Raw genomic sequence first — 25363 nt, forward strand, 5'->3', positions numbered from 1 at the left:
ATAAGAGTAATGAATTAAAAATACATCAGGAATGCAAAAAACAGAAACATCTCCCAAAAGAATAAAAGACAATGTTTCAATTGGTAACTTCCAAAAAAACAAACCAAAACAAAAAATCCCCAACAAAACCAAAAAACTCCCACTCCTGTGTCACTGGAATAAATATAATCAAATTCTTTACATGCTTAGGTATTTCCTAGCTTGTTCAAATGGTATATTTAAGTTTTGATTTATAAATCAAGGGATATTGCTCACTGCCATAAGATACATTCCACTGGGTCTCAAAGTCTTTAGCAGATTCACACTGTGCGTACTTTCTCCTGATGGTTTCACATTCACGTTCATCAACACTCAGCAAGAACCATAAACAAAGCCCTTTCTCAGATGCACACATGCAGTTCCCATTGACTTTGCTGGATTTTCAGCTGACTTCAATCAGAACTCTGGGCATGCAGAATGGCAAATCTTGGCTCTGCACATTTAATAAAATTACATCACTAGATACCTTATAAATGAAGGACAATGCAGGCCATACTGAAAAATAATATAAATTGAAAACCCAAAACTGTAGCCAAATAAGTTCAAATTTCAGCCAGGTTTTCCCAGAACAGTAAAAAGGGTGCACGTTTTAGGCAAGATGAAATGAAACACCTGTAATATTTGATTTACCAGAGTGTGCCCTGCCTCTTTTAGCAGGACAAAACGTGAAAGACAGCTATCTACATAAGGCAATGACCTTAATGTTTCAGGTATAGCAATGATATTGGCATGTGAAACAATAAAGGTCAAGTTACAAGCTACAAGCTGTGATTTTCTAAGTCATTATCTGCCTCTGTATCCCATGCTCCATGAGCTATGAAGCTCATTGCAAGTCAATTTAAAGTGTAGAATACCACAGGAGAAAAAGTAATTAATCTTCATATTAATAACTAATATTATTTTTTAATCTATTCTAATAGTGGCATTTTAAAGATACTAGGAGTATCCATCTTAAACCCTTCAACCCTCTTTCCCACCTGGTCAAAAGAACACCAGAACAAAAATCCTACACAACTCAGGAAAAATAGTTCCCCTCCAAATTTCAAATGGCATTTGGCAGCACAATTTCTGCCAGGTACATTAGGTAATGCACACGAAGCAAAGCAACGCCACGTGTGTTTTCTCCAAATTTCTTCCCTTTCTTTTACTTTTACTCATTCCATGATGTAATAAACTGTATCTTTTTACTGCATCTTTACAAATATCTACCTACTAGGATGAAGAATATTCTGACTTCTAAAAATCCAGTTACCAACAGACTTCCTTACACTTTCTGTTTGTCTGACAAGCACTTGTTAGCCTGCAATTACAAGTTTATATGCAGAAGTACTCAGGGATGGAAACCACAGAGGGGGCTTGATGTTCATGTATAGTTTTCCCCCCTCTAAAGCAGGAACATCTCTGATGATTTTCACACTTAAATAGCAGAACAGATTTTATGAATCATTTTTTCTTCCTCGTTGGAACAACCCTTATTCCCAATTGCATTAGAATACTGAGTCACTTTGCATCAAGTTGGTCATTACTGGCAAGCCAAGGGAGAGAGGAGGAAAGTGGACAAAATGCTCTGAAGCTACATGTGTGACAGGAAATGTATCAGGCTGCTTCTTGAAACAAATCATTTAAAATCACAGAAAAAAATCACAGCAGTAAAACTCAGAGAAGGAAAAACTATTTCATAATTATTGAAAACGTCCAGCAAAATAATACTGATGATCAAAGAGACTGTAAAGACTTTTTCTTTCCCCTTTTTTCTTTTAATGAAACAAGGTCTAGCCTGATACAAATGCTGAGTTGTACTGGTCATCCATGCTAGATTATCCACTAAGTTAAATAATTAATGTGGTAGAATCTGCTTCTCCCAAACTATGGCACTTTCAAATGAATAGTTATGAGATTTGGTGGGGCTCTGCTCTCTCCAAATCACCTTCCCTCCTAACATCCCATCCTGACGCTGACAGCCTGTGAAGACACTCATTTGGCTCAGGACTCCTTCATGTAACTCCAGGTTTACTTTCTGTTGTCTCTGGTGGAGCATGAGTTTAGAGAATTTAGAGTGTGTTACAAAGAACATTCATTCTAGCTTAAACTTTCCAACAGGAACAGGGCTGGTGCAAGGAGGGAGCTATTAGTTTATTTTAAATGCATAGCATGGCTATTTGATGATGTAAATAAAAGTAGGTACCTTACACGATCATTTTTCGAGAAAGTTGATTGTAAAGGGGTAAGAAAGAAAGGAAAAAAAACCAAAACAACACACAGGCTAAAGACTCTGCTTTTCTGCATGTCCTGTTTAAGCAATGACATATGAAGAACTTTACGTTCGAACAATTACCTGGTGCTTTAAATAGGACACTAAGGCAATAACATTTTAAAATGTATTCACACAGCCCAAAACTAATCCTACTCCGGGGAATACCAGTGCAAATCAGAGTAACTCCTCAGAGGTCAACTGAAGTACACCAGCACAAAATAAATGTGAGACAGAAGAGAATCAGGCCCCATCTACCTCTATTTTAATGCAGAGGTTGCAGATCATCTGCAATGATAAAGTGAACAACATAAATATAACTGACATCTATTCAATTGATCTCACATCCTGCCGACTATTCACAGCTCCAAATATAGGGCTGAAGAACAATGGTTTGAGGAAGAGAGGCAGAAACCCCGGTTCTAACCCGTTCACACATTTCAATTTGCTAATACCTCTGACTTGAATTGCCTTCATCTCCCCATACAGCTAAATCGTTATAGGTTTGACATTGTGTCCCCCCCACACCTCCCGAAGAACAATTTCTCCTACAACAAAATAAATTATACAGTGCTGCAAGAGATGTACAGGAGAGAAGATAAATGCAAAAAATATGTGCAAACAGGAAAACCTACAAACAAGCAAGAAAATTCCTATGTAACATACCACATATATACATAAGGCACTAGCAAATGAATTAATTATTTGGAAATCTAGCACTAAGAATGGCATATGTGCAGGGGAAGGTTAAAATAAGAGACTATTTCAAAGTATGGTGTCATTTGTGCTAATTTAAGTGGATCTGTAATTATTTCCTACAACTTCATGATGTCCTGAATCAGCTGCCCCCTCCCCTGCAAGGCTGATAAAAGGATCCTTGGCAACACACTAAATGTATCGTTCAATGTATTGAATACTAGCGAGAAGAAGCACTGAATTACACTGAAACAAAGAACATCAGGTGCGAATATCACCACCTCCAGGGAAAGAGTACCTTTACCTACTTATCACATCAGTAAACGCAGGCATTCTTATACCCATTACTCGCATCTAATAGTATTTGCTATATTTAACAAAGTTAAGGTGAATTTTACCTCAAATCTACTTAAGCTCGAGCTCTTTGACCGAGACTTCTTGCGGAGATAGACTGAGAAGAACCGACGCACTGTGAACTTCTTCATATTCATGTCCATTGCCCTGTCCCAGCTGCGGCGCGGAGCACGAAGGAGCCGCGGCGCCGGCGGCGAAAGCTAGCGCATCCCGATTGCCCCCTATTTATATCCACAGGCAGGAGATCCTCCGAAGCGTCTGTTTCTGCTCATCAAGCCAGGCACAGAGAGACCTGCAAGAGGTACGCTGCCGAAGCCATGGGAGCCCAGAGCCAGATGCTTGCTGTTCGGAGCATAAAAGCGTTATACTCCCTTCTCGCTTCCCTCTGTTTACATTTCGGTACGGCGAGCCCAACTCTCTCCCCTCTGCCTCTCCGCCTTGCCTTAGGTCCTACTACACCCAATCAGGCTCTGCTCTGGTTGCACGCAGAATCAGCGCCGGCAGATGACAGCTCCTGCGTCCCAGGCGTAGCAGGTTTGAGACAAATACTAGATATGTCTATTGCTTTTGCACTCCCTCTCCTCTCAGTCAGGCTCTTTCAATTTCCTGCTTTCTGAATCACATGGGGAATAGGCACATGCTGCACTTCTGTTTTTAGCTCAGAATTCAGACGCTGCTATAATTACTGAGGGCTGTGGTGGTCAGATCCGAGAAGAAATCAACTCCCTCGTGAGTGTCGATCCTGGAAGAAAGCTGAAAGTCGTCGTGCCCCCGCTGCCAGAGTGGAAGAGTCTGAACCTACTTTTATGATGGGGAGTATGCAAAATAACATTGCGCCCCCTGCCCCCACCCCAACCCCCCAAAATTGAAAAGCTTAACATCCTGTTCACAATTACCCACCTGCTTTACATTGAAATACCTAACACTGGCATAGCGCTGAAAATAGAAGCACAATCTAAATGGTAAATATTACTATTCTTATTGTACTACAGCAGGGAGCTACAGCCCTTCTAGGAGTTTAAATATGTACAGTTATTTACAGGCTGTAATTTTGAGCTGCTAACTATACTGGCAAGCATGCAGACTTACAGCTGCAACCCCACGTCCCCTCAATGAAATCACATTTTTCAGCTTGTCTTCAAAAACTAATGAATCTCACTGTGATCCAGAGACCAAAGAGCTTTCTCTGCCTGCTGCGCACAGCTCAGACTCCTTGCCCATGGCAGTCTTTCCTTTCTGACCACTGCGGAGCACCCAGACATGCCTTTCTTCCATAACCTCATATGGAAAGGGAATTACTCTGATGACTTATTAATGACTCAGATAAATAAGCCCAAGGAGAACTGACACCAGTACAGCATGAGAAGACACTTGGAGGTTAAATGACAATACCTCGACAGTCCATCTGCTCTAAAAGAGAGATGCATTTTGCTTTAATTGCATGTTTGGTCTTTGCTATAAACTACCTTGGTTGGTAATGCCTGTCACTACCTGCTTTGTTCACAGGTTCTCTGTCTCACTCTTCTGTAAAAAGCTCACCATAGTCTATATGTACTCAGAAAAGTATCAATAAATAAATAAATAAATTGGCATTTATGTTTTCATTAAAACTCTGTATATTCTGTGATTTTGGAAGCCCTTTGCCATTACAGTTGTGTGGTTTCACAGCTAAAAATCCTGGAGCAGAGGCAACTGTCTCAAGAAAAAACTCAGGTATCTATAGGTACACCAAAACCCTTTCCAGAAGCAAAACAATAATTATTTGATAAAATTATTTGCTGATGCAGCCTCTCTAGTCAAGTTTTGTGTCTCCTCACAACCTTGCTGCAGTAAAATCTGCAGTGGCACAAAAGGCCTCAGGCACTCACCTGATTACCTGACCTCCTCTCACCTGTTCTGCCACACCACACAGCTGCTGCTGCTACTTCTTCTGTTCTGCCCTTTGCTTGGCAAAGAGGTGTCCTGACATGGGCTGGACTAGGCTTTGTGCTGGTAAAGGCTTTTGGCAGTCTTACACATTCCTATCTGTGTAAGCCACTAGAGTTTTAAGAAGCCATCAGACAAGTTCAGGGTAGGTCCCTGAGACCTTCCCATCACAGGTATATCCCTGGACACTGACATCTTTATTAATGCAGAGGAGTGGTAATATCCCAGTTTTGAATGCATAGTGCTGTGTGTAATAATAAGCAGTATGTGAGTGCCTGTTATCATTTACACCAGTAGATATATCACAACCTTCCTAACCCATTACATACACAGTGATATCACATACAAAGATGTGCAGTCACCATTAAATGTACCTGTGCTGTAATAAACTTCCAAGAAAATTACACAGGCTGTGACTTAATACCTAACTATCAGGTACACTTATTATATTCAGAATTTTGTTCTTTACCAAAAACATAATTTTTAAAAATGAGCTACAATATATTGATGATTAATTATAAATGTCAGAGCAAAAACTAGTCTTGGATGCTAAAAGTTATTCTCTAATATGGAGAGCATGCCTAGGCTAGGAAGTAACTCTCTCACACCCCTGCCAAGCCTCAGGCATGGGAATAGGTATGATCTTGCTTTCTTACTCCTCTTTCAGATAGGTGATTAGGGATTAAATACAGAAGGACAACCAACCACCAGTGCCAGGACATTGCTCCTCACCTACTGGGCAGCAGATATTGCAGATTATCTTCCAAGTGCAAAAAGCAAAAGCAACTGAAATGCAAAAATGTACATAAAAAAAGAGCACAAATACAGAAATAAGGCAAAATACATATGCATGTAATACTAGCATATGGATAGGGATAAATATATGAAGAGCAAATTCTACTACAGTTCCATTCAGATTGCATGCTTCAAGACATTGAATTTAACTTTGCTTCAGAAAAACAAATAAGAGACTTCAAAAACATTAAATCAAACTTTCACATAGTCAGGCAATATCCACTTCTCAGAATGATTCTAATAAAAAGGAGCAAGCCAAAAAAATAAATTAGATTAAATTGGAACATACATCATTATATTTATAAACATACAACTGTCAGATTAACCTACGACGTTAAAAATTAATTGCACTTAGAAATTCATGTTTGTAAATTATTTCTCAGCTCCCCCCTGAGCAACTTTAACTGCTGAGAAACTTGATAAAAAAAGAAAATCACTAAATGTCTCTGTTTAAGATAAGAATAAACAATAAAAATGGTGGAGTGTACATATGGCACAGTATTACACCAGTATTACTGATCTGTTTTCTGAAAGATACTTGTTAAAATTAGAATCGTAATTGCTGTGACACACACAAAAAAATAAATACAATACCATGGCCTCCCCTCCTCCCAGTGAGCTTAATAGCAAAATAAAGTTTACTTCAACTAGAAAAAGGCTTAACCCCCCCCCCCTTGAAAGTAGATATTACATAGTCTGGGTTGAAATTTTTAAAAGATAAATGGAGAATTCCCAATTAATATCTAATGAAAGCCAAAGGTCCTTTCTTCATGTGTCCAGATGGACCATACCAAGAGCAGTAACAGACTGAAGGACTCAGAAAATTAGAAAATTAACATGGGCCAGTGAAACAGCCTGCACAGAACCCAAGCAAGAAGGCTGACAGTAGCCAATGCCAGATGAGTCATCAATTTCTAAATGACAGAACACGCAAATCCAAGACATCTACCACAAATTGGATATTATAATTACTGAGAGAAATTTTGTATTACTGCATTACACAGCACATCAGGCCCTATATCCAAATTGGGCCTTCAATCAGTATTACCTATCTTTCCTCAATAAATTCATCAGAAAGCCAGAAAAAGATCCAGAGAGAAATAAGAAAGCATCAGAAACAGAGACACCATCGACAGAACATGATATGCAGAGAAAAAATGAGGCTCCCATAATAGAGGCTCAAGAGACAATGCTACAGAAAAGGTGAATTACACAGTGCCATTTATGCTCTCATTAAGGAAAATCAGGAGCAAGAGCAGATGTTTCCAAGAGACACCAGTCAGCAGAATAAGGAACAACACTTCCCCCCAGGTGATTAGATGGTATATGACTTTTAGTGATTGCTGTTTTCTCATCTTGAATGCTGGACAAATTGCCATATGGCTTTTGTTTCCTCAGTGAGCGAGGTGGTTATTTTTCTGATTGATGCTTCTTTAAATAATATATGATGAGCTTTACCCAAAGAAATGCTTGGGCTTTGATCTCATTAGACCGGTGTACCAATGTGATTATCAGCCTTTCCGCTGCCATACATTAAGTACCTTATCCTGTTTTGCATGCCACTTACTTACTGCACTAGAGTTTTCTCTCTCTCAAAAAAAGGTATACTGCCCTGCCAGCACTGTGACTTGCTATCTGAGACATTCTCACCAGCAATGACAAGTGATCAGCAATGTTGGTTAGATCAGGATGTAAGGGAGTAGGCAGCAAAGAAAGTGCTTTTTCTCCCTTCTCTGACCTCCTGGCTGTGTATCACAAGCTTCAGTAATTTTCAGCCTTTTCTGTACATGAACTATGAGAAGCTTCCAGTGGAGGTGCAGGCCCTTTCAGCCATTTTGCAAATTACAATCACTGCTCAGAAGGAAGAAGAAAGCAAAGTCGTACAACTTGTCTAACTGGGTCCAATAAACTGCCAGGACACAGGCTCCTTGGACACAGTCTTCTCTATTCCCAAGAGCAACATAACAGCCCTACAATGCCAGTTTAATCTTGCACTTGTAATCTCAAGACCTCAGGAGTCTGAGTAAAAGCAGAGTACCTCTTTTACCCACATATATGTAATGCCGTTGTCGCTATCAAGCAACAAGCACTATCCAACACACTGGCAATTATATGAAAAGCAACTAGTATAAATATAGTGCAGCAACTACAGGAGAGAATTACTTGCTTTGAAAAGACCCATTTTGCTCAATATGGTGATATTCCAATAAGTGGATTCCATTCAACAGCTTCAAATATTCTTAAAAATGGGAAGCAAAATAAATTCTCGGTAGATTTGAAATCAGTATTTTGCAGGGATGCAAGTGGCTTAGGTAGAGAGAAAAGTACTGAAGACTTTCCAGTAGACTACTTCAGCAGTAAGATAAAAAAAATGTATACAGATGGCACTAGGAGGATGAACCATCTCTGTGCCATGCTGGTGCAGAAGAGTCATAGAATATCATGAGTTAGAAGGGCCTGCAAGGATCCTCGAGTCCAGCTCCTGGCCCAGCACAGGACAACCCAAGAGTCACACCATGTGTCTGAGAGTATTGTCCAAATGCTTCTTGAACTCTGTCAGGCTTGGTGCTGTGACCACTTCCCTGGGGAGCCTGTTCCAGTGCCCAGCCACCCTCTGGGCGAAAAACTTTTGCCTAACATATAACCTAAACCTTCCCTGACAGAGCTTCATGACATTGAGGTCTCCTTTGCACAGTTGCCTAAAAATCTACTTCCTCAATTCCTCCTAAGCACTCACTAGTCACATGATGATAAGTGTTTCTTTCACATATATCAAATGAGCCTCACTATGAAGACAATGGCTTGCTCTTATTTCTGCAGGGAGAACTGGACTGTTGCAGAAATAATAGCTCCAGGACAAGAGAATAATTTTTGCTTGAGTTTTCAGCAGATGAAACATGTTTTAACTCTCACAAAAGCATCTTGTGTTAGTGCTTGAACATCAGATCAGCAAGTGTTACAATTGCTGCATTGACTGCTCCCATATGTACATTGGTTCTTACAGATACAGGAATGTGCAACATCACTGACCACACACACGTCAGCTGGCTGTAGCCTACTTCTAGAATGGAGATTACATTGTGTAGCAATCTGTATGGAAGACTGTCAGCTTCAATTTCCTTTTTTGCTTTTTAGGGATGTCACCGAGCATTTCACTTTCCTGGATGATACTATATACTGGTCTTGTTAGATTTTGGTGGCTTAGATAGAAGTATAAGACAAAGAACCCAAAAACCTAATCTCCTTTATATTACATAAACTTCTACTCCAACATGGATGAAGGAGATTGCTGAAGATAAAATTCTGCTTTCTTTCCTTCGGATAATAAGCAGAAAATTATACTGTTCTTTTATAAAAGACTGGAAGTTTTCTGGAAGGAAGGATGCTACTTAGTAACTGAAGTATAAACAGTCTTATCATATGAATATTTATGAATATCTACTTTGAGTGAACATTCTACAATAGAAAATTGGATTGAAGAATTTCATTATGCACAGCATATGTTTAGTGTTTCTTCAGACTAGCCATGAACACTACTAAAAAAAGTGGCATTTGTTAGAAATCTGCTAATAGGTAAATTTACCTTGATAAGCTCTGAAAGATATCACAAGCCTAACAGGAGAAATAGTGCAAGGAACATTTACCGAAGCCCCTGTTTCTACTTCTGATAATCATTGACAGAGCAAACTGACACTTAAGTAAGGAAAAAAGCCAGACCACTGTTTGCCATTGAAACCTTGAGAAATAGACAAATGTATAATGGGGTTTGCAAATTTTTACTCAGGAAAGTACCAATGTTAGGTAGAATTTTTCCCTTCCATTATCAAATATGACTACACATATGAGGTACAAAAGTTAACTTGATAGACAAAAAGCATCATACGTAGTTGACCTGAATGAATATCCTTCTTCTATATCTGACGCTATTTTGTATGACCTTGAAGAACCTTAAACTCTCTGGCTACGTCTAGCTCCAGGGCATGTACAAAATCCAGCAACATCCTGGATCTACTATCAGAAATGGGGGAATGGATTTTATCATTTTTCTCTTATTCTTTCCAACTGGCATCTCCTGTCCCCAGTGAAAAAAATGCAGGTATTTTTCAGCCAGAAAGGAGATAGAGTGCACTCTGGAGAGGTTCCTGATTTTGACAAGTGGGTGTGTAAACTCAGGACCCTAAAGGTTTGCACCTGCACTGCAGAGCAGAGAGAAAACTGCTTCAAATATCCTTCCATAAAATAGGGCTGAAACATTCTGTCACTGCATAAGAGCACTTTCAGAGTAAACATAATAAACAATATTACCTGTTCATAGTCAAAATTTTAGTTTAAGACTGGCACATATTTGCTAGATTTGTTTACAGAAACAGATTAACTGTGAGTAATGTCAAAGAATAAACCAATGGGATATGTAAATTTACCTTGTAGACATTACATCTAGCAGGACAAATGACATATGGAATATTTTCAAAATATATTACACACCTAACACTGAAAACAGGGCTTCAGGTTGTATGAACACCTACCCCATGTTAGACAGGACAAAAGTGAGCTTCATAAATGAAAAAAACAGTAGTCACACTTAAAATCTTTAGCATTAGTTTCCTTCTTGTTGGACTTGTATGGCTTTTCAGACAAATTTTGGAGGACTGCTTTAAATTACTGTAGTAACAGTACTTAATTCCAGATTACAGGCACAACTCTCCCTGCCTATTTTTGAAATAGAAGATGAAGAAAAAGGCAGAGAAAAAAAAGGTCTAAATTCTGTCTCTAATACAGCTATACAGGAAGTGTGAAACTGAAAAGAAACCCCATGCAAAATCATTTTGACCTTCAAAAATTAGTTATATTCCATTTGATACATACAATCACATAATGATTTCTTAATTCACCCACAACAATATAGCCCAGTGTCCCATTTTACTGCTAACAAATTAAAATCAGTATTAAACTCATCTTCCATCCACTTTATATAGTAAAGTTAAAAAAAATGGTATTAGTATTTAGCAACACCAGAAACAGAGAAGGATTTGGGAATAGTACCAGCCAAACTACTATGTTGGCATTTACTCTAAAGTTTGTGACATGAAGCAATAAAACTTGAGTTTTTAGAGCTACTTTGAAAACATCCACATGCCCTGCCCTGCACTCAGGCATGTGGTGTGACTCTTGGAGATGGCCTTGTGCAGGGGCAGGAGTTGGACTCGATGATCCTTGTGGTCCCTTCCAACTCAGCACATTCTGTGATTCTGTGAATGCCACAGCAGCGCTCAACTGTAGAAGGATATGTGTAGGCAGCTCACTTGGGATCAGAGCAAAGTGGTCTCCATTCAATAGACATCCAAAGACACAGGGATGATCAGGGCTCTGCTTACCACAAGGACTATGTGGGTCCAGAGACAGGTACTACAGTTCAGTAAAAGCATCTTAGGTAAAGGCAAGAAAGTCAAGCCACAAAAATGTCTCTGATTTAGGACTGATTGTTGTTACCAGACTGCATTATGATTTGGATATAATCAGTATGTTAGATGACCTTTCCCTTATTAAATTTCACATACATAAAGTGTCACTTTCTCTTAAGTGTAGTGTAACTTCTCTCACCTACGTCACCAGGCAGCAGGAAGTGCATGAGGCTCTTTCTGCATCACTGAGCCTGCCCACACTGGAGGTGAGTCTTCCTGGCTGATGGCTCCAACAAATATCTGAAAGAAATTTCAACCTCTTCTATATGTCTTCCTACTCACCTAACAAGTGTGTGAAGTTAGTTATAAAGAGCAGAGGCAGATTATTCAACATCCAAATGTTTGATTAACCTAATGACAACCTAATGGACAAAAAAAAGGCAACTCATCACAGTAAGACAATTAAAGCCTTTGACTTCTTTCTGTGAATTTTGTATATCTTTTCAAATCCTGAAATAACCCTAAAATTCCACATGAGATATATAGACAAATAAGCAACACTGATTATGTACAACACAAACACATATGAAACAAGAATCTCTTTCCCAGTATGTTCAATGCTAAATTGGCAGTTTTTGTCAATAGTTGGAGATTAAAATGTACAATTATTTCTATCATAAAGTAAGCCATGCTATTTAATAAGTTAATTAAAAGTTCAAATACTAATTTGTAAATTCAATATATGGATTAAAATCCTACAGAACTTCTGCTGCCCTCCGTAGCATGCTATGGGGGAAAATGTATGCTTGCGACCAAGATGTTATAAAACTCTTCCTTAGTGAAGTTGTCTACCTAAATACAGTGACTGTTCTTGAAACAAAATATGCAACCTGAATCTTAAATTCATTACTTTACAAGCAATGCTGCTGTTCGACTCCAACATTTTTTTTGAAGCAATGAAAAATCCTCTAAGAACCACCTACCTTTGAACATAAATTTCTGGTAATGTCCCAAAGCAGCCATCTGCAGTGTACAGTGATATACATTCATTAAAACGTGACACCTTTGCCTTAATACCTTACTGGGATCTGATTTTGAATTCTGATACCTCCTTTAACATCTCTTATGCAATCTTAACATGCAAAGTGATGTAGGACAGAATATGTACCAATTAGGAGTCTGAGACTGTTCTTTTGCTTCAACTACCAAAGGAGAAAATAGATATATACCTCAGATATGAGGAACAAATAAGGCAATTACTACACAGACTTGTAACAAGGTTTCCCCTTCCTCCATTACAGACAAAAGAGACTTTTTACATCTTCCAAAGAGCTTTTCAAGGGCATCTTTCTCTAGTTGTGCTGCCTGGGGAACTGCAAGCAAGGCCATCTAGGGGCATTTCAAAAAGGCACAGCAGAACCTTGCTTCTGTATGTCTTGGGGACTAAAAACTGCTTTATTTATGATGATTCTAATAGGTTTTTAACATTTTCAATATCTCCTTTACTCCCTTCACTCACTTCAGAGTTCTTTCCTCATCTCTTTTACTTCCTGTTCCTCAGACTTTCTCTTCAAAGGCATGACTCACTCCTCTTAACTCAAGGAAGTTGAAATAACAACACCACCACAAACAAAAACCCCCAAAACAACAACAAAACCTTGAGCTTGAAGGGAGAATAATTGCTTTCTAATATTTAATTTTTAGAAACTATTTTATGGCACATCTCTGGACTTCAGAAGGTCCAAAAAGATGCAAGAAGAAATATGAGTGAGAAGGAACTAGAAAGCAATATTCAGGGGGCTATACTTGTCATGTAACAACACACAGGTTGGTAAAAGAAAGATGGAGAGAAATCCTTTTAGCAGCATGATGGAATTTTTTAAGTATTATTGTGTGTCTTCTAGCACACATAGCTTTAAAATCTTTTGGCTGCTGGAGTCATGGCAGTGCATGAGAAACATCAGATTTGAAACATCCCCAGTTGGTGTCTGGTCACCACTGGTGTACCCCAGGGCTCAGTATTGGGGCCAATCCTGTTTAATATCTTTATTGATGATCTGGATGAGGAGATTGAGTGCACCTTCATGAATTTTGCAAATAACACCAAGTTGAGTGTGTGTGTTGATCTGCTGGAGGGTAGGAGGGCTCTGCAGAGCCATAGGCTGGATCAACGGGCTGAGGCCAGCTGTATGAGGTTCGACAAGGCCAAGTACCAGGTCCTGCACTTCAGTCACAACAACCCATGCAGCACTACAGGCTTGGAGAAGAGGGGCTGGAAAGTTGCCTGGCAGAAAAGGAACAGGGGGTTCCTGTTTGACAGCTGGTTGGACACGAGCCAGCAGTGTGCCCGGGTAGCCAAGAAGGCCAGTGGCATCCTGGTTTGTATCAGAAATAATGTGGCCAGCAGGATGAGGGCAGTGCCCTGTACTCACATGGGTGAGGCTGCACCTTGAATCCTGTGTTCAGTTTTAGGCCCTGCTCTACAAGAAGAACATTGAGAACATAGCTGAAAGGAGGATGCAGTGAGGTGAGGGTTGCCCTCTTCCGCCAGATATCTAGGGATAGGACAATAGGAAATGGCCTCGATTTCTGCCAGGGGAGGTTCAGATTGAATATTAGGAAAATTTTCTTCATGAAAGGGTTGTCAAGCATTGGAACTTCCTGCCCAGGAAAGTGGTTGAGTTACCACCCCTGAAGGTACTTAAAAGATGTGTAGATGTGGCACTTAGGGACATGGTTCGGTGGTGGACTTGGCAGTGCTGGGCTAATTATTGGACTTGATGATCTCAGAGGTCTTTCCCAACCTAAATGATTCTATGATTTCACTGAAGAAGAAAATACAACTGCCCTGGCCCACTTAATCTGCTGCAAGATGAGTGCAGCTAGAAGACATGATGGGAAACAGAGACTGAAACAAGTTCTTCAAGGGAAGGAGTGGAGCTAAAGGCACCTGCTTCCCACAGGGCTAGACATGGGTTTGAAGGATGTGTGGAGGTTTGTTTTATTTTAGACAAAAGATCTTGGCTCAATCAGAGGAATATCATTAGTCCTGCCATAACCCCTCACTTGTGGCCTCACTCTGCCATCTCCAGGCCATCATTTTGTTCTTCCTCTGTGTTGGCACAACTATTCACATAGCCACAGAATGAACCAAACTGCAGAACTGGTCCAAATTAAAACTGGGTAAAAAACCACTCCAGAATACTACTTTTAAACCAGTTCAGTTCCCTGGTCTGATTCAGTGTAGAAATATCTGTGCCTACTCAATATTTTTTTCCTGTGGTGGGGGCAGGAATGTGTGCTTGTGAGATGGCTCTGCCTCCTCTGTTGGCAGGGATGGGTTACACCAACACAAACTGTCAGTTTCCCAGATATGAAGCTGGCATGGTACAGCTGCCTGGCCCAGAAGAACTGGAATCACTGACCAGGCCACGTCAAACTATCATTCAGATCATAGTGAAGGATAAGATAAAGACTGAAGGTTAAGATAACAGCTCTGGTATAGAAACAAATTGGCTAAAACATACAAAACCTGGAATTACAGATTGACAATATATGCTTTCCAAAAAGGTTAATCTATAAAAGGCTTGTTTAAAAGCAAAAAGACCCCAAAAAGGGTGAGACAGTAACATATAGCTGTAATGCAGAAATTCAGGAGGCTGTTTAATTGACTCAGAAGTGCCAAGTCCACTCACTGGGAAAGCCACTAGAATTGATTGGACTCCCCTTTAGTGCAGAAGCCCAACTACTGGGAGTGTAGTACAGAACTAAGACTGTGGTGTTACCTGGCACCACTCTGATTTTCTGAACACTATTTTCTTGTATTTGTCTGATCTAATCTTCTGTGGCTGCTAATACTTGCCTTGTCAGTCAATTTCATATTATGTTATGTCTGTATAACTGCATACACAAGTATGCACCTCTTACAAATCTCTGTACACATTTATGCTAGCACATGCAGAACTTGAGCTCAGGTTAGATGCTACAGGTCTGAGACATCACTGTTAGTGCAACTGGCATTCACATAGTCTGGATATGTTTGATGCACATTGCTCAGTGAATTTGAGAACCATTATCAAATGCAACTTGGATGTAATCACAGGCATCTAATCAACATACGACTTTCCTGAACTCTTACAAACTTGTTTTAATGCCATCACAAAATCATCATAGAGTTATTAAACTTTTCAATACTTTTTGGTCTCACTGGGACACTGCCCAGAAACTCACTTTCCTATTCACTCTAGTGCCTACACTAGATGCACCATGGTTAACTTAAAATCTTTTGCTCCTACGCTAGCACCTTTCTTAAAGTTTTTCTTTTCCCCACCTATAAGCAAATTGGTTTTTAAAGGGCAAACATATCTTCTTCCAGTCTTGACTTGGCTATGCTAAATGCAAGTGAGCTTTTAGCCTCCCCTCACCCAACCATCTCTCCCTATTTGTGTCCCAATACACAGCCTGTCCTAGACTTGTTCATGTCTATATTTATCTTCCTTGTAGATGTCATGAACAGAAGAGTTTTTATCAGAGCCTCAGTAATAGCATTAACTAGTAGCTCTTCATCACAAGAAATACTTTATGATTTTAATTTTTCCATTACTATTTCAGATTTGTGGTTCACTGGTGGCCTGTTGTGCACTCAACGGAATAGGACAAAAAGCTCTCCGATCCCCTCTTTGGATGTTCCAACATAAGAAGGACAAGGACTTGTTGGAATAAGTCCAGAGGAGGGCCACAAAGATGATCAGAGGTCTGAAACACCTCCTACGAAGACAGGCTGAGAAAGTTAGGGTTGTTTAGCCTGTGGAAGAGAAGGCTCCAGGGAGACCTTATAGCAGCCTTCCAGTACCTAAATGGGCCTGATAAAAGAGATGAAAAGTGACTTTTTACATGAGTAGATAGTGATAGGACAAGCAGCAACAGTTTTAAATGAAAAGAGGGAAAATTTAGATTATATGTTAGGAGGAAATTCTTTACTTAGAGGGTGTTGACATACTGGAAAAGTCTGCCCAGACAAGTTGCAGTTCCCTCATCCCTGCAAGCATTGAAAGCCAGGTTAGATGATGCCCTGGACAACCTGATGTAGTGGCATCCCTGCCCATGCCAGGGGAGTGGAACTATATGATCTTTAAGGCCCCTTCCAATCCAAACCGTTCTATGTTTTCTTCCCTCAAAAATAAGCATTTCTTTTCAGTGTACCATTAACTCGTAACGTAGTAATGCTTGGTTTTGGTGGCATCTCCAACACTGCTGTGAGAATTTCCCCCCCTCAACCACTAATGCATAATCTGAATTTTACCCTAACCTTGATTTGAGTTTTGTTTGGATACTTCTTGATGATTTTTATTTGAAATAGAATGAAGCTAAGCAATCATTGGATAAATAATACCATCTAGTATTTCTTACGCAAATGTACAGTTCTTAAATGACTTTTAAAACTTTGAAATTTTGAAGCCAGTGGCTCAGTAGAGCACTCCGAGTCAGAGCTGGTTAAAATGGTATTTCTGAAAAACATGCACAACTTTGCAGACAAAAAAAGACATTTTGTAAAATTTCCTGTTGAGTTTCAGAAAAATTTTGAGAACATTTCTTAAATGGCTTGTACATTCTTTCCTGCCATGGAATATTTTTGATTATTTCATCATAGCAAAATATAATAGAAAGCGTGTAAATGTGAATGGAAAAGGACTAATTAAGGTCCCTAGCCCACTCTCTTGCTCAAAGCAGGGCCATTGTGAGCACTACATCAGGTCAGTTATGGCTTTTTCTAGTTTAATTTTGAATATCTGCAGATAAAGACTCTCCATTCTTGCTGGATGACCTACTCCAGTGCTACTCTGCCTTCTAGGTGAAGTTTTTTCTGATCTCCAACCGGAGTGTCCATTGCTGGCCCTTTTAGACACTGACCACAACTGTTTTTCCTGGTGACACCAAGAAAGGTTTGGTACACCAATCCCGCTCCCTCAACTTCTCCTTGTAAATCATGTGCTCTAGAACCTGGACATCTTGGTAGCCTTTTCAGCAGTTTTTCAACGAGCTGCTTAACTAGGTCTCCCCAAAATGGACAGTATAAGATAAGATACATTTATTAGTAAGAAGCAACCATAAGCCACAGTTATTATTAAATTTAAAATATATTTTTTTCAAAAAAAAGGCAGAATGTCACATGTGTTGGGACTAGTATCATGAAGTGACAAAATGTCATTATCCATATTTCAATGAAAATTGCTTCTATATATGCAAACATTAAAAATTTAACTCATTTAAATTCAAAATTTCAAAGTGAAGTCATTGTACTTTTTTCTTTGCAAGAACTGTCATCAAAATTGAAGTTTAAAAGTTTAGATTTATATTACTGCAGCATTTCTCATTTAAAAGTATATAAGACCGTTTATTTTACAGAGGCATTTATTACTTTCATTTCAGTATGTGCTTTTCACTAGACTACTTTGATTCTTCAGAAGCGAAGCAGGTCAAATCTTTCTTATCTCCATGTGCCCCAGCATCAGAACTGAAACATACACTACCGTGACTACACGCAATAGCAGGATTGCTTTCTTCCTGCAACTTTGTTGTACCGAAACAGGGGAGGGAAAATAAAAAAAAGGGACAATTGCTCCAAATCAGAAATTATCGTTGCTAACCTTTATGCATTCATGATAAGCAATAAATTGTGGAATAATGCCAGTCTCTTAATTAAATACTGGCATGTTTTTAGACATTGGCGTAACTCTCTTCTACACTTTTCATATTTCCTCTGTGATTATGTTTTCAGATAATGTACATGGAATATTAGTCACTTCTCATACTGTGGGGGCAATGCTGTGTGTTTTCTTCATCTTTCTGCAAGCCCATTCCAAACATTTTACCTTTCAAACTATTGGTGTGCACAGAGCAGATATAGCCACAGTGTTGCTCGTAGTTTCTCCATTCCTATCATTAAGCACATACCAGACCTCCCATCAGCAAAATGCCACATATCAAACCAGTAAAGAGGAGATTATGAAATTTATGGAATGTTTTATTATTTGTAAACATCTTTCTTTGTTTGTTTTTGGGTTTTGTTTTGTTTTCAATCATAGTATCACATTAGCATTGTTCTAATTACCTTCATCACCCAAAATACATTTCCTAAACTACTGGGACAGCCTCTCAAATCTCAGCAAAACAATGCTAATAAGTTCTGCTCCTCCTTTCCCGTAGAAACAAACCAGTGTCATCTTCCTTGTCCTCTCAGCCCGACTTAACCTCTGTAGCCACGAGAAGACAACAGCAAACAATAATGCCTTTAAGAGACACAAGGAAGGAAAAGCAAGGAAAAGTATCTGAAAAAAATCACATCCCTGAAAAGTGCAAGAAACATTTAGGAACAATAGCTTGGGGATTTAATGGATATAGGCTGGAAAATACAAGAACAACATATGTACATATATCTGGTGCTGGCAGCTACCAAATGGGTCACACTGGGTATGCAGCTTCCTTAATCCTTCAAGGACCAATGGGTCATTGTCTAACCAGGTCAGACCCTTTACGCTCAGTGGGTAATACTTTCCTCACAAACAATTCCACAAGTATTCTTTCCACTATATTATCTCTAAATCAGCAGGCACACAATATACGATTTTCATGTACATTAAATATTGACTGTTGAATTCATGTTTGAATTTTTAAAATGATCCAAGACAGTTGGCTGCTGAAGCTAATATACACTGGCTGAGTAGACAACTTACTGTTAACAGCTCAAATTTACTGTTTAAAATTGTGGAAAATACATTTTACTTTTCTTTCCTCCCTTGTCTATTATCAGATTCAGCAACTTGTCTTTTAAGGAAATCACAAAGCAACACTGAATGTCTTCCAAACATTGGCATGTTGCGTATCTTTGTTCTCAACTTGAAAAATAGACGGCTTTGCCTTTCTTTATTGCTCGGAGTTGCCTCTCACACCTAGCCCATTTTCTGATGATATCAGCTGAAAATGAACAGTCGGTCTAAGGCTTGTACTTCAAGATTTCACAAAAACTCCATGTCAGCTCTCATTTCTAGATATTTAAGGGAATCTGCATATCCTTCCTGGGGAGCTGGGAGACAAACTTCATACCCTTATTTTCCAACGGCAACTTCACTTTGCGGAGTTCTTCAGCAGGCAAAATTCACAAACAGCTTTTCCAGAATATTAAAAGTAATTGAGATAATGAAAAGCTAATAGACTTTAGCTTAGAGGGTTGCAAAGAATAGCCTGCCATTATTCAGAAAGCCCTGTAATAGAGCACCTTGTTAATTAGAGATGATTCACAGATGACTTGCAATAGATTATGGTAGTTCTGAATAGCATGATATTTTCATATTGAGCTCTTATCTACTCAGGAGTAATGAAGCTTTAATTTTAATTAAAAGAAAGTTTGTTGTTTTTTTTTTTATTAGGCCTGTAGGTCCAAGCAATAATAAAGTACAGAAAATAAGCATCTTTTACTAATTTTCCATATTTAGATTCTGCACTTTGTGGGTTCACTTTCATAATGTTTCCTACCAGAGGACATCTAAGCACCTGAATAGCAGCTGCCAATGAGAAGACAATATGATCATCACTTTAACTGGAAAATAGGCAATGAGGTGGGAAACTGTTTGCTCAGGGCTTCTCAGCAAATCTGTGATAGGGTTATGAACAGAACTAGGTTCATTCTAAATACAGGATTATCCCCTTACATCTCCACGCCTCATCACATAATACCATCTGCTACACCGATGGGCATCCACTGCTTTAGCTATGATCATTACAGTGGTACAGTTTGATGTTATAATACCTCATTGTTACTGATAAAGGGGTTCCCATGCTGCATCACCTTCCCTCTTCCTCCCTTAACACTTTCTCTTGCTTTTTGCTGAGGAGCCTGCAACTGGTCCGAGGAGCAGAGGAAACACTCTACGCACACAAATTTTCTGCTGTTTTAGCTCCTGTGAACTGATCCCTGAGGATCCTGGATGAGCTCCAGTACCTGAGAAAAGTAGATGCTGGGAGCATGCAGGAGCAGGATGGCAGGTTTGCACCCTTCAAGGACAGCTGGTCATAGGGTGGGCTTAACCGCAATGCCAAACAGGACCTTACTTGGTATGGTAAGTTGACCTTACCTAGCACTGAGTCTCCATGCCTGGAGCTTCCGTCCCCTTTCTGTTTAAGCCATAGTCACCACTGGGGGCTGTGATGGCTGCATCCAGCTTACCGAGGACTTTTGGGGATGGATGACAACGTGGCAGCCAATGATTGCCTGGAACCATGACCCCCATGAATGCTGGCATGCAAATGTGGACAGGACTAGGAGTGGAAGCAGTGACATTTAGGCTCCTCTCTGAGAAGGACTTATAAAGCCCTTTCTGAATGTCATGACTCAATGGGAACGTCTCCCTGACAGTTTCATCTGACCCTGTCCTGTGTGCAGTAAATAATCAAGTGTACTTTGCCATTGCATCTTGTTAAACCACTGTTACATTTACCATTGAACTTTGCTAACTTATTACTTCATATCAGTAAAGCATATTGTTGCTTCTCTTACAAGTAGAGTGAAGGACTCCATCTGCAACAATACCTTGAGCTGCCTTTAGTGTTTTATATTTCCCATTTTTTTTAACATATATTTTACCTGTAGCCAGATCCCCTCTTTAAGTTGAATTTGCAAATAATTGCTCTGATCAATAAAGAGAACATGGTGTTTTGTTTTAGAGCTATCGAAGGTCTATCCCAAGCTTTCCATGGGCAAGACAAGACAGCTTGTGAAGTCAGCAGCACATGGGAGACCCGCATGGCTAATGCCATTAGCTGTCAGTAGCTCCATGGCCCTGATGATCCCAGTGCTGACTTTTGGCAGGAAGGCTGAGGCTACCACAGTTCTGTCCAGGATTTCCCATGGTAAATACGCACGTGTGCCTATGTACAGTGTGTGTATATTGGAGCGCAAATCAGTCATATTATTCGCTGTGGGTGCATTGTGGTTATGCGTGGTGCAGTCCAGAGTGTGTGCATGCACACACACAGACGAGGACCAACAGCAACCTCTTTTATCCATTCTGTTTCCATGTCTCTTTCTGTGACCCTGGGAAGCTTCAAAACATTTCTGAACTCCAGGGTTGTCAAGCTATGAAACATGACCTGAAGTGACATTAATTACTGCATTCAAAACACTTGATGAGAAGATATTAATTTACTAATTCATACAGGTAATGACACAACACCTCCTCGCCTCTTTAGAAAAGAGGGAATGAAAAAGGACAACTTGCATCCAAAAATGGCATTATACCTGATGAAAGTTCACACAAAATTCCCTAAGATTTCTTACCATAAATAGATTTGCAGGATTCAAATTGTGAATTATTAGGAAAACAGTAATACAATAACTGATGAAAAGCATGAACAATGAAACCTGCAAACCAAACCCTCTCAGTCTCCACATGCCAAAACAAAAAAAAAAAAAAAAAAAAAAAGAAACAGAAAAATCTCACTCCCCAAAGAAATACTTGCACATTTACATCTTCAATTAAATTATGCAGAGAGAAAACGCAGTACATATAACACAAATACAAATATTTAGCCTTTTTACCTCTAATTTAAGACTCATGGCAAGACATGCCTGCATGTTTTCAATTATTTCAATAGAGGGAAATATATGCAAGCAGTATTTTGGTCAGAAAGGGATTACTCATCTGGAAAAAGCTACCTGCATCATTCAGCATTCTCAGGATCAAGATCTTTTTACAGCCAGCTCTTCAGAGAGAATGCATGTTCCCTATATAAGCATTAAGTTCATATTAGGTGCTTGACTAATACACAACAGTGCGAAAATCAGTAATTACATCAACTTAATTTGAGAAACTAGATTTTGTAAAACATAGAAACAGCTAATCAAAGACAATACGGAAAAGAACAGATAAGGAAATCAGGACCTTTAATTATTTCAAATATGGGAAAACAGTAACAGATTATTTAATAACTACATGCTCCAACAATTTGCAATTCATATAGTTGGTTTCATTGTATAACTAATAATATGATGTTATATTTAACAGTGTGAGTTTATCTCTTTTTTTCACTCACTAGAATAGTGGTTGATTACGCTTTCAAATGCTTTTTCTTATTCATTGACCTGAGTTTTACTAGATCCTAAATTAAAGAAAATCTTCCTTTAACATAAATGTACAGCCTATGACTGTAATTCAGGTAAGTCTAAAAAATGAAAGCATTCTTGTTTGAATGTAAGGTATATTCAGCTTTAAAGCACAGCTAATGCTCAATAAACAGCAAAATCATCACTATTATCACTGAAAGTTTCTTATAGTTTCAACTGAAGACTTTCCTCTTTCAGGGAAAAGTTTAGGCAGCCAAAAAACTCCCTCAAACTTCACAAATCATTATATCTTTCTTCCCTGACCCTTAAAAAACATTTTTTTCAATAGATGCATTTTATATTAAAAAGTTGTTTGTGTAAACAACTGATGGTTCAACTTCGTTATAAGCCTTTCTCCAAAATTTGCTTTAAATGCAGTAAGTTTGCATGTGAGAAAATAAGTAGCAGTAAGTATCCTTACATTTAAGTCTATAAAAACTTTGAGTAGAGTTCAAAAATATGATTTTTAATCCCCAAATCCCTTTACGTGACCAAAAAAAAAGTAATGAAGAATATTAAATCTACCATGAAAGGCTCATTATACAGGAGCACTTCTATTGTTTGATATGGTACTTAGGAGTTCCTATGTCACTGCTTCTGTCAGCTCACACAGGTTTGTCAGGAAACACTGAAAAAAATCTAACACAAATTCCTGAAAGAATTACCTTTTCCAGGAATATTATTTTCTTGTCTTTTTAGGATATGACTTCCTCATATAACAACACAAATACACCTGACCTCCACTGTATCTGAGTAGATGCAGCGTCACTGTAGCTTATGTGCCACCCTCGTGCCGTCCCAGTGTATAGCTCCTGAAAAGTTCCTACAGAACTTTCTTAACAATCCAGGCCCTAAAAGTTGAATGCCCAGAAGGATTTAGGTTTGAAAAAGGTCAAAAAAAAGCAAGACAAAAGCATTACACTTATACATACACATATATACACACACACACATATGTATTATATATATATATATATCACATCTAGAGAATGAGAATTTCAAAGCTCATTTTGATTAGCCTTTTGTTTAAAATTCCTTTTTGAGAAAGCCTATTTTACTTTTATCCATATTATCTGTTCCATACTCTTTCCCAGGTCTAGGTAGGATGCTGCTCATTTACAGCAATCATTAAACAACAGACAACATGACACACATCTACAAGTCATTAATTGCTGTGCTTCTAAGCACAAATTTTCAAAACCATCAGCATCATCCTTTCCCCTTACATAATTGTCCTTTTCTAAGGGGAAAGTTATATTTCAGTGGAGCTCTCATTCTCTGTAATGTTGAAGACCTTACTGCTATTGTCTCCACAGAACTCTCTGTTTTATTGTGACAGATCCATGATATTAAGGACTCCTCCTTTAACAGGAATTTCTGCCCAGTGATATAGATATGGCAGACACTATGTGCAGCCACATGTCTTCCAACAGCAACAGCTGAATGTGTAAAAATAGATGTATCCAAATTAAACAAGGAGGGAATCAAACAGAATGCAGAATAACAACAGGTTACTTTTTAATTTCAGCCCACATGACTGGTAAACACATGATTAGAAGAAGATTTACTCATTAAAATATATAAGCTTTTGGTATTTTCTTTTTGCTTTCACACACCTGGCCTGAAAAACTTAATTAGACCAGCATACAGCTGCCACACTTGCGACTTCAGTGATAGTTAACCATCCACATGTCAATAATTTTTCAAAGATGAATTCCTAAGCGTTGTTGCTTTCATTTTTCACTAACACTAATTGGCCCTTTAAAGAACTTGGAATGCTACTGAAATCTGTAAGGCTGAATGAATCAAAAGCATGCACAAGCAGAATTAGCTCTACATTCTGCACTCTCAGTACACTGCCAGCTGGGCAGAGTTATGCTAAGTAGATAACTTTGTGAACAGTCCACTTGAAATCAAAGTCAGCTACTGCAGTTGAGGGCACTGTTCACTTTTACTGAACATGAATCAGCATACCAGTAAGGGGAGCAGGGGAGCAGTAACGTTACTCATTTTGTTTCTGAATGACCAACATATATCAATTTAATGATATTGTCAGTACATGGAAAGCCATGCAAAAATACATCTCTTTCCCCTGCAATCCCCAAAGGTCTGCTGCATCCAGAAAGTGGTAAAAGCAACGTCACTTCTGTTTCAGGTTTTTATTGTTCTCAAGTTCAATGAGACTTTCAGTTAAAGCAATGCTCTAATTCTGTACCAACAGCAGTGTCCTCTAAAAGTTCCCTCCACTGAAATGACAATTTCCTTTTGGAGCATTTTCCCCTCTCCCTTATAAGCCACAGAAGTTTGACATATGTTAATCACTGGACTTAACCTTGACAAATGACCATGATAGAAGGCATGTTCCCAGCCAGAAAACAGGGCATATACTTGCAGGGTCAGAAAAGGTATGAAGTGCAGGGTAAATTATGCTAGTGTTCAGAAGCAAGAGTCCTCCTGGAAGCCAATGCAGCCAGCAAGTATCTACGCATGGATCCAGTTTTCTTACAGTGTTAAGTATTTCCATGAAAAAAATAATCAAAACAGAGCAAATAGCAAAAAGCAAATAGCATAAGGATTTCCTCTGTGATTTGTGTACTTCTCATCAACAGGGTAATTATAAGCAATTCAGTCATCTTCAAATATTAGTTTCATTTTATCAGATTGCTGTCCTAACAAGGATTAGCACCCACTCAGAAGATCAATCTGATTTCTTCTCAATGCCACAGCTTTCAGAAGCTACCC

General features: G+C 38.9%; 1 protein-coding gene across 7 annotated transcripts in view; it reads right to left on the reverse strand.

The window, feature by feature from the left end:
• Nucleotides 1-25363, reverse strand: part of RPS6KA2 (ribosomal protein S6 kinase A2) — a 292913-nt gene that overhangs the window by 166647 nt on the left and 100903 nt on the right. Inside the window, exon 1 of one of the 7 annotated variants that reach the window (XM_027631565.1) lies at nucleotides 3385-3910. The exons of the other annotated variants lie outside the window; for them this stretch is intronic. Within the exon in view, the coding sequence (XP_027487366.1) occupies nucleotides 3385-3483 (99 nt within the window). The 5' untranslated portion in view covers nucleotides 3484-3910. Of the gene's footprint in view, nucleotides 1-3384; nucleotides 3911-25363 lie in introns of those variants that run through there. 7 annotated transcript variants of the gene reach the window in all.

The sequence above is a fragment of the Corapipo altera genome, unplaced genomic scaffold (assembly GCF_003945725.1).
Source record: "Corapipo altera isolate COAL_440 unplaced genomic scaffold, ASM394572v1 2b, whole genome shotgun sequence".
Lineage (NCBI taxonomy): Eukaryota > Metazoa > Chordata > Aves > Passeriformes > Pipridae > Corapipo > Corapipo altera.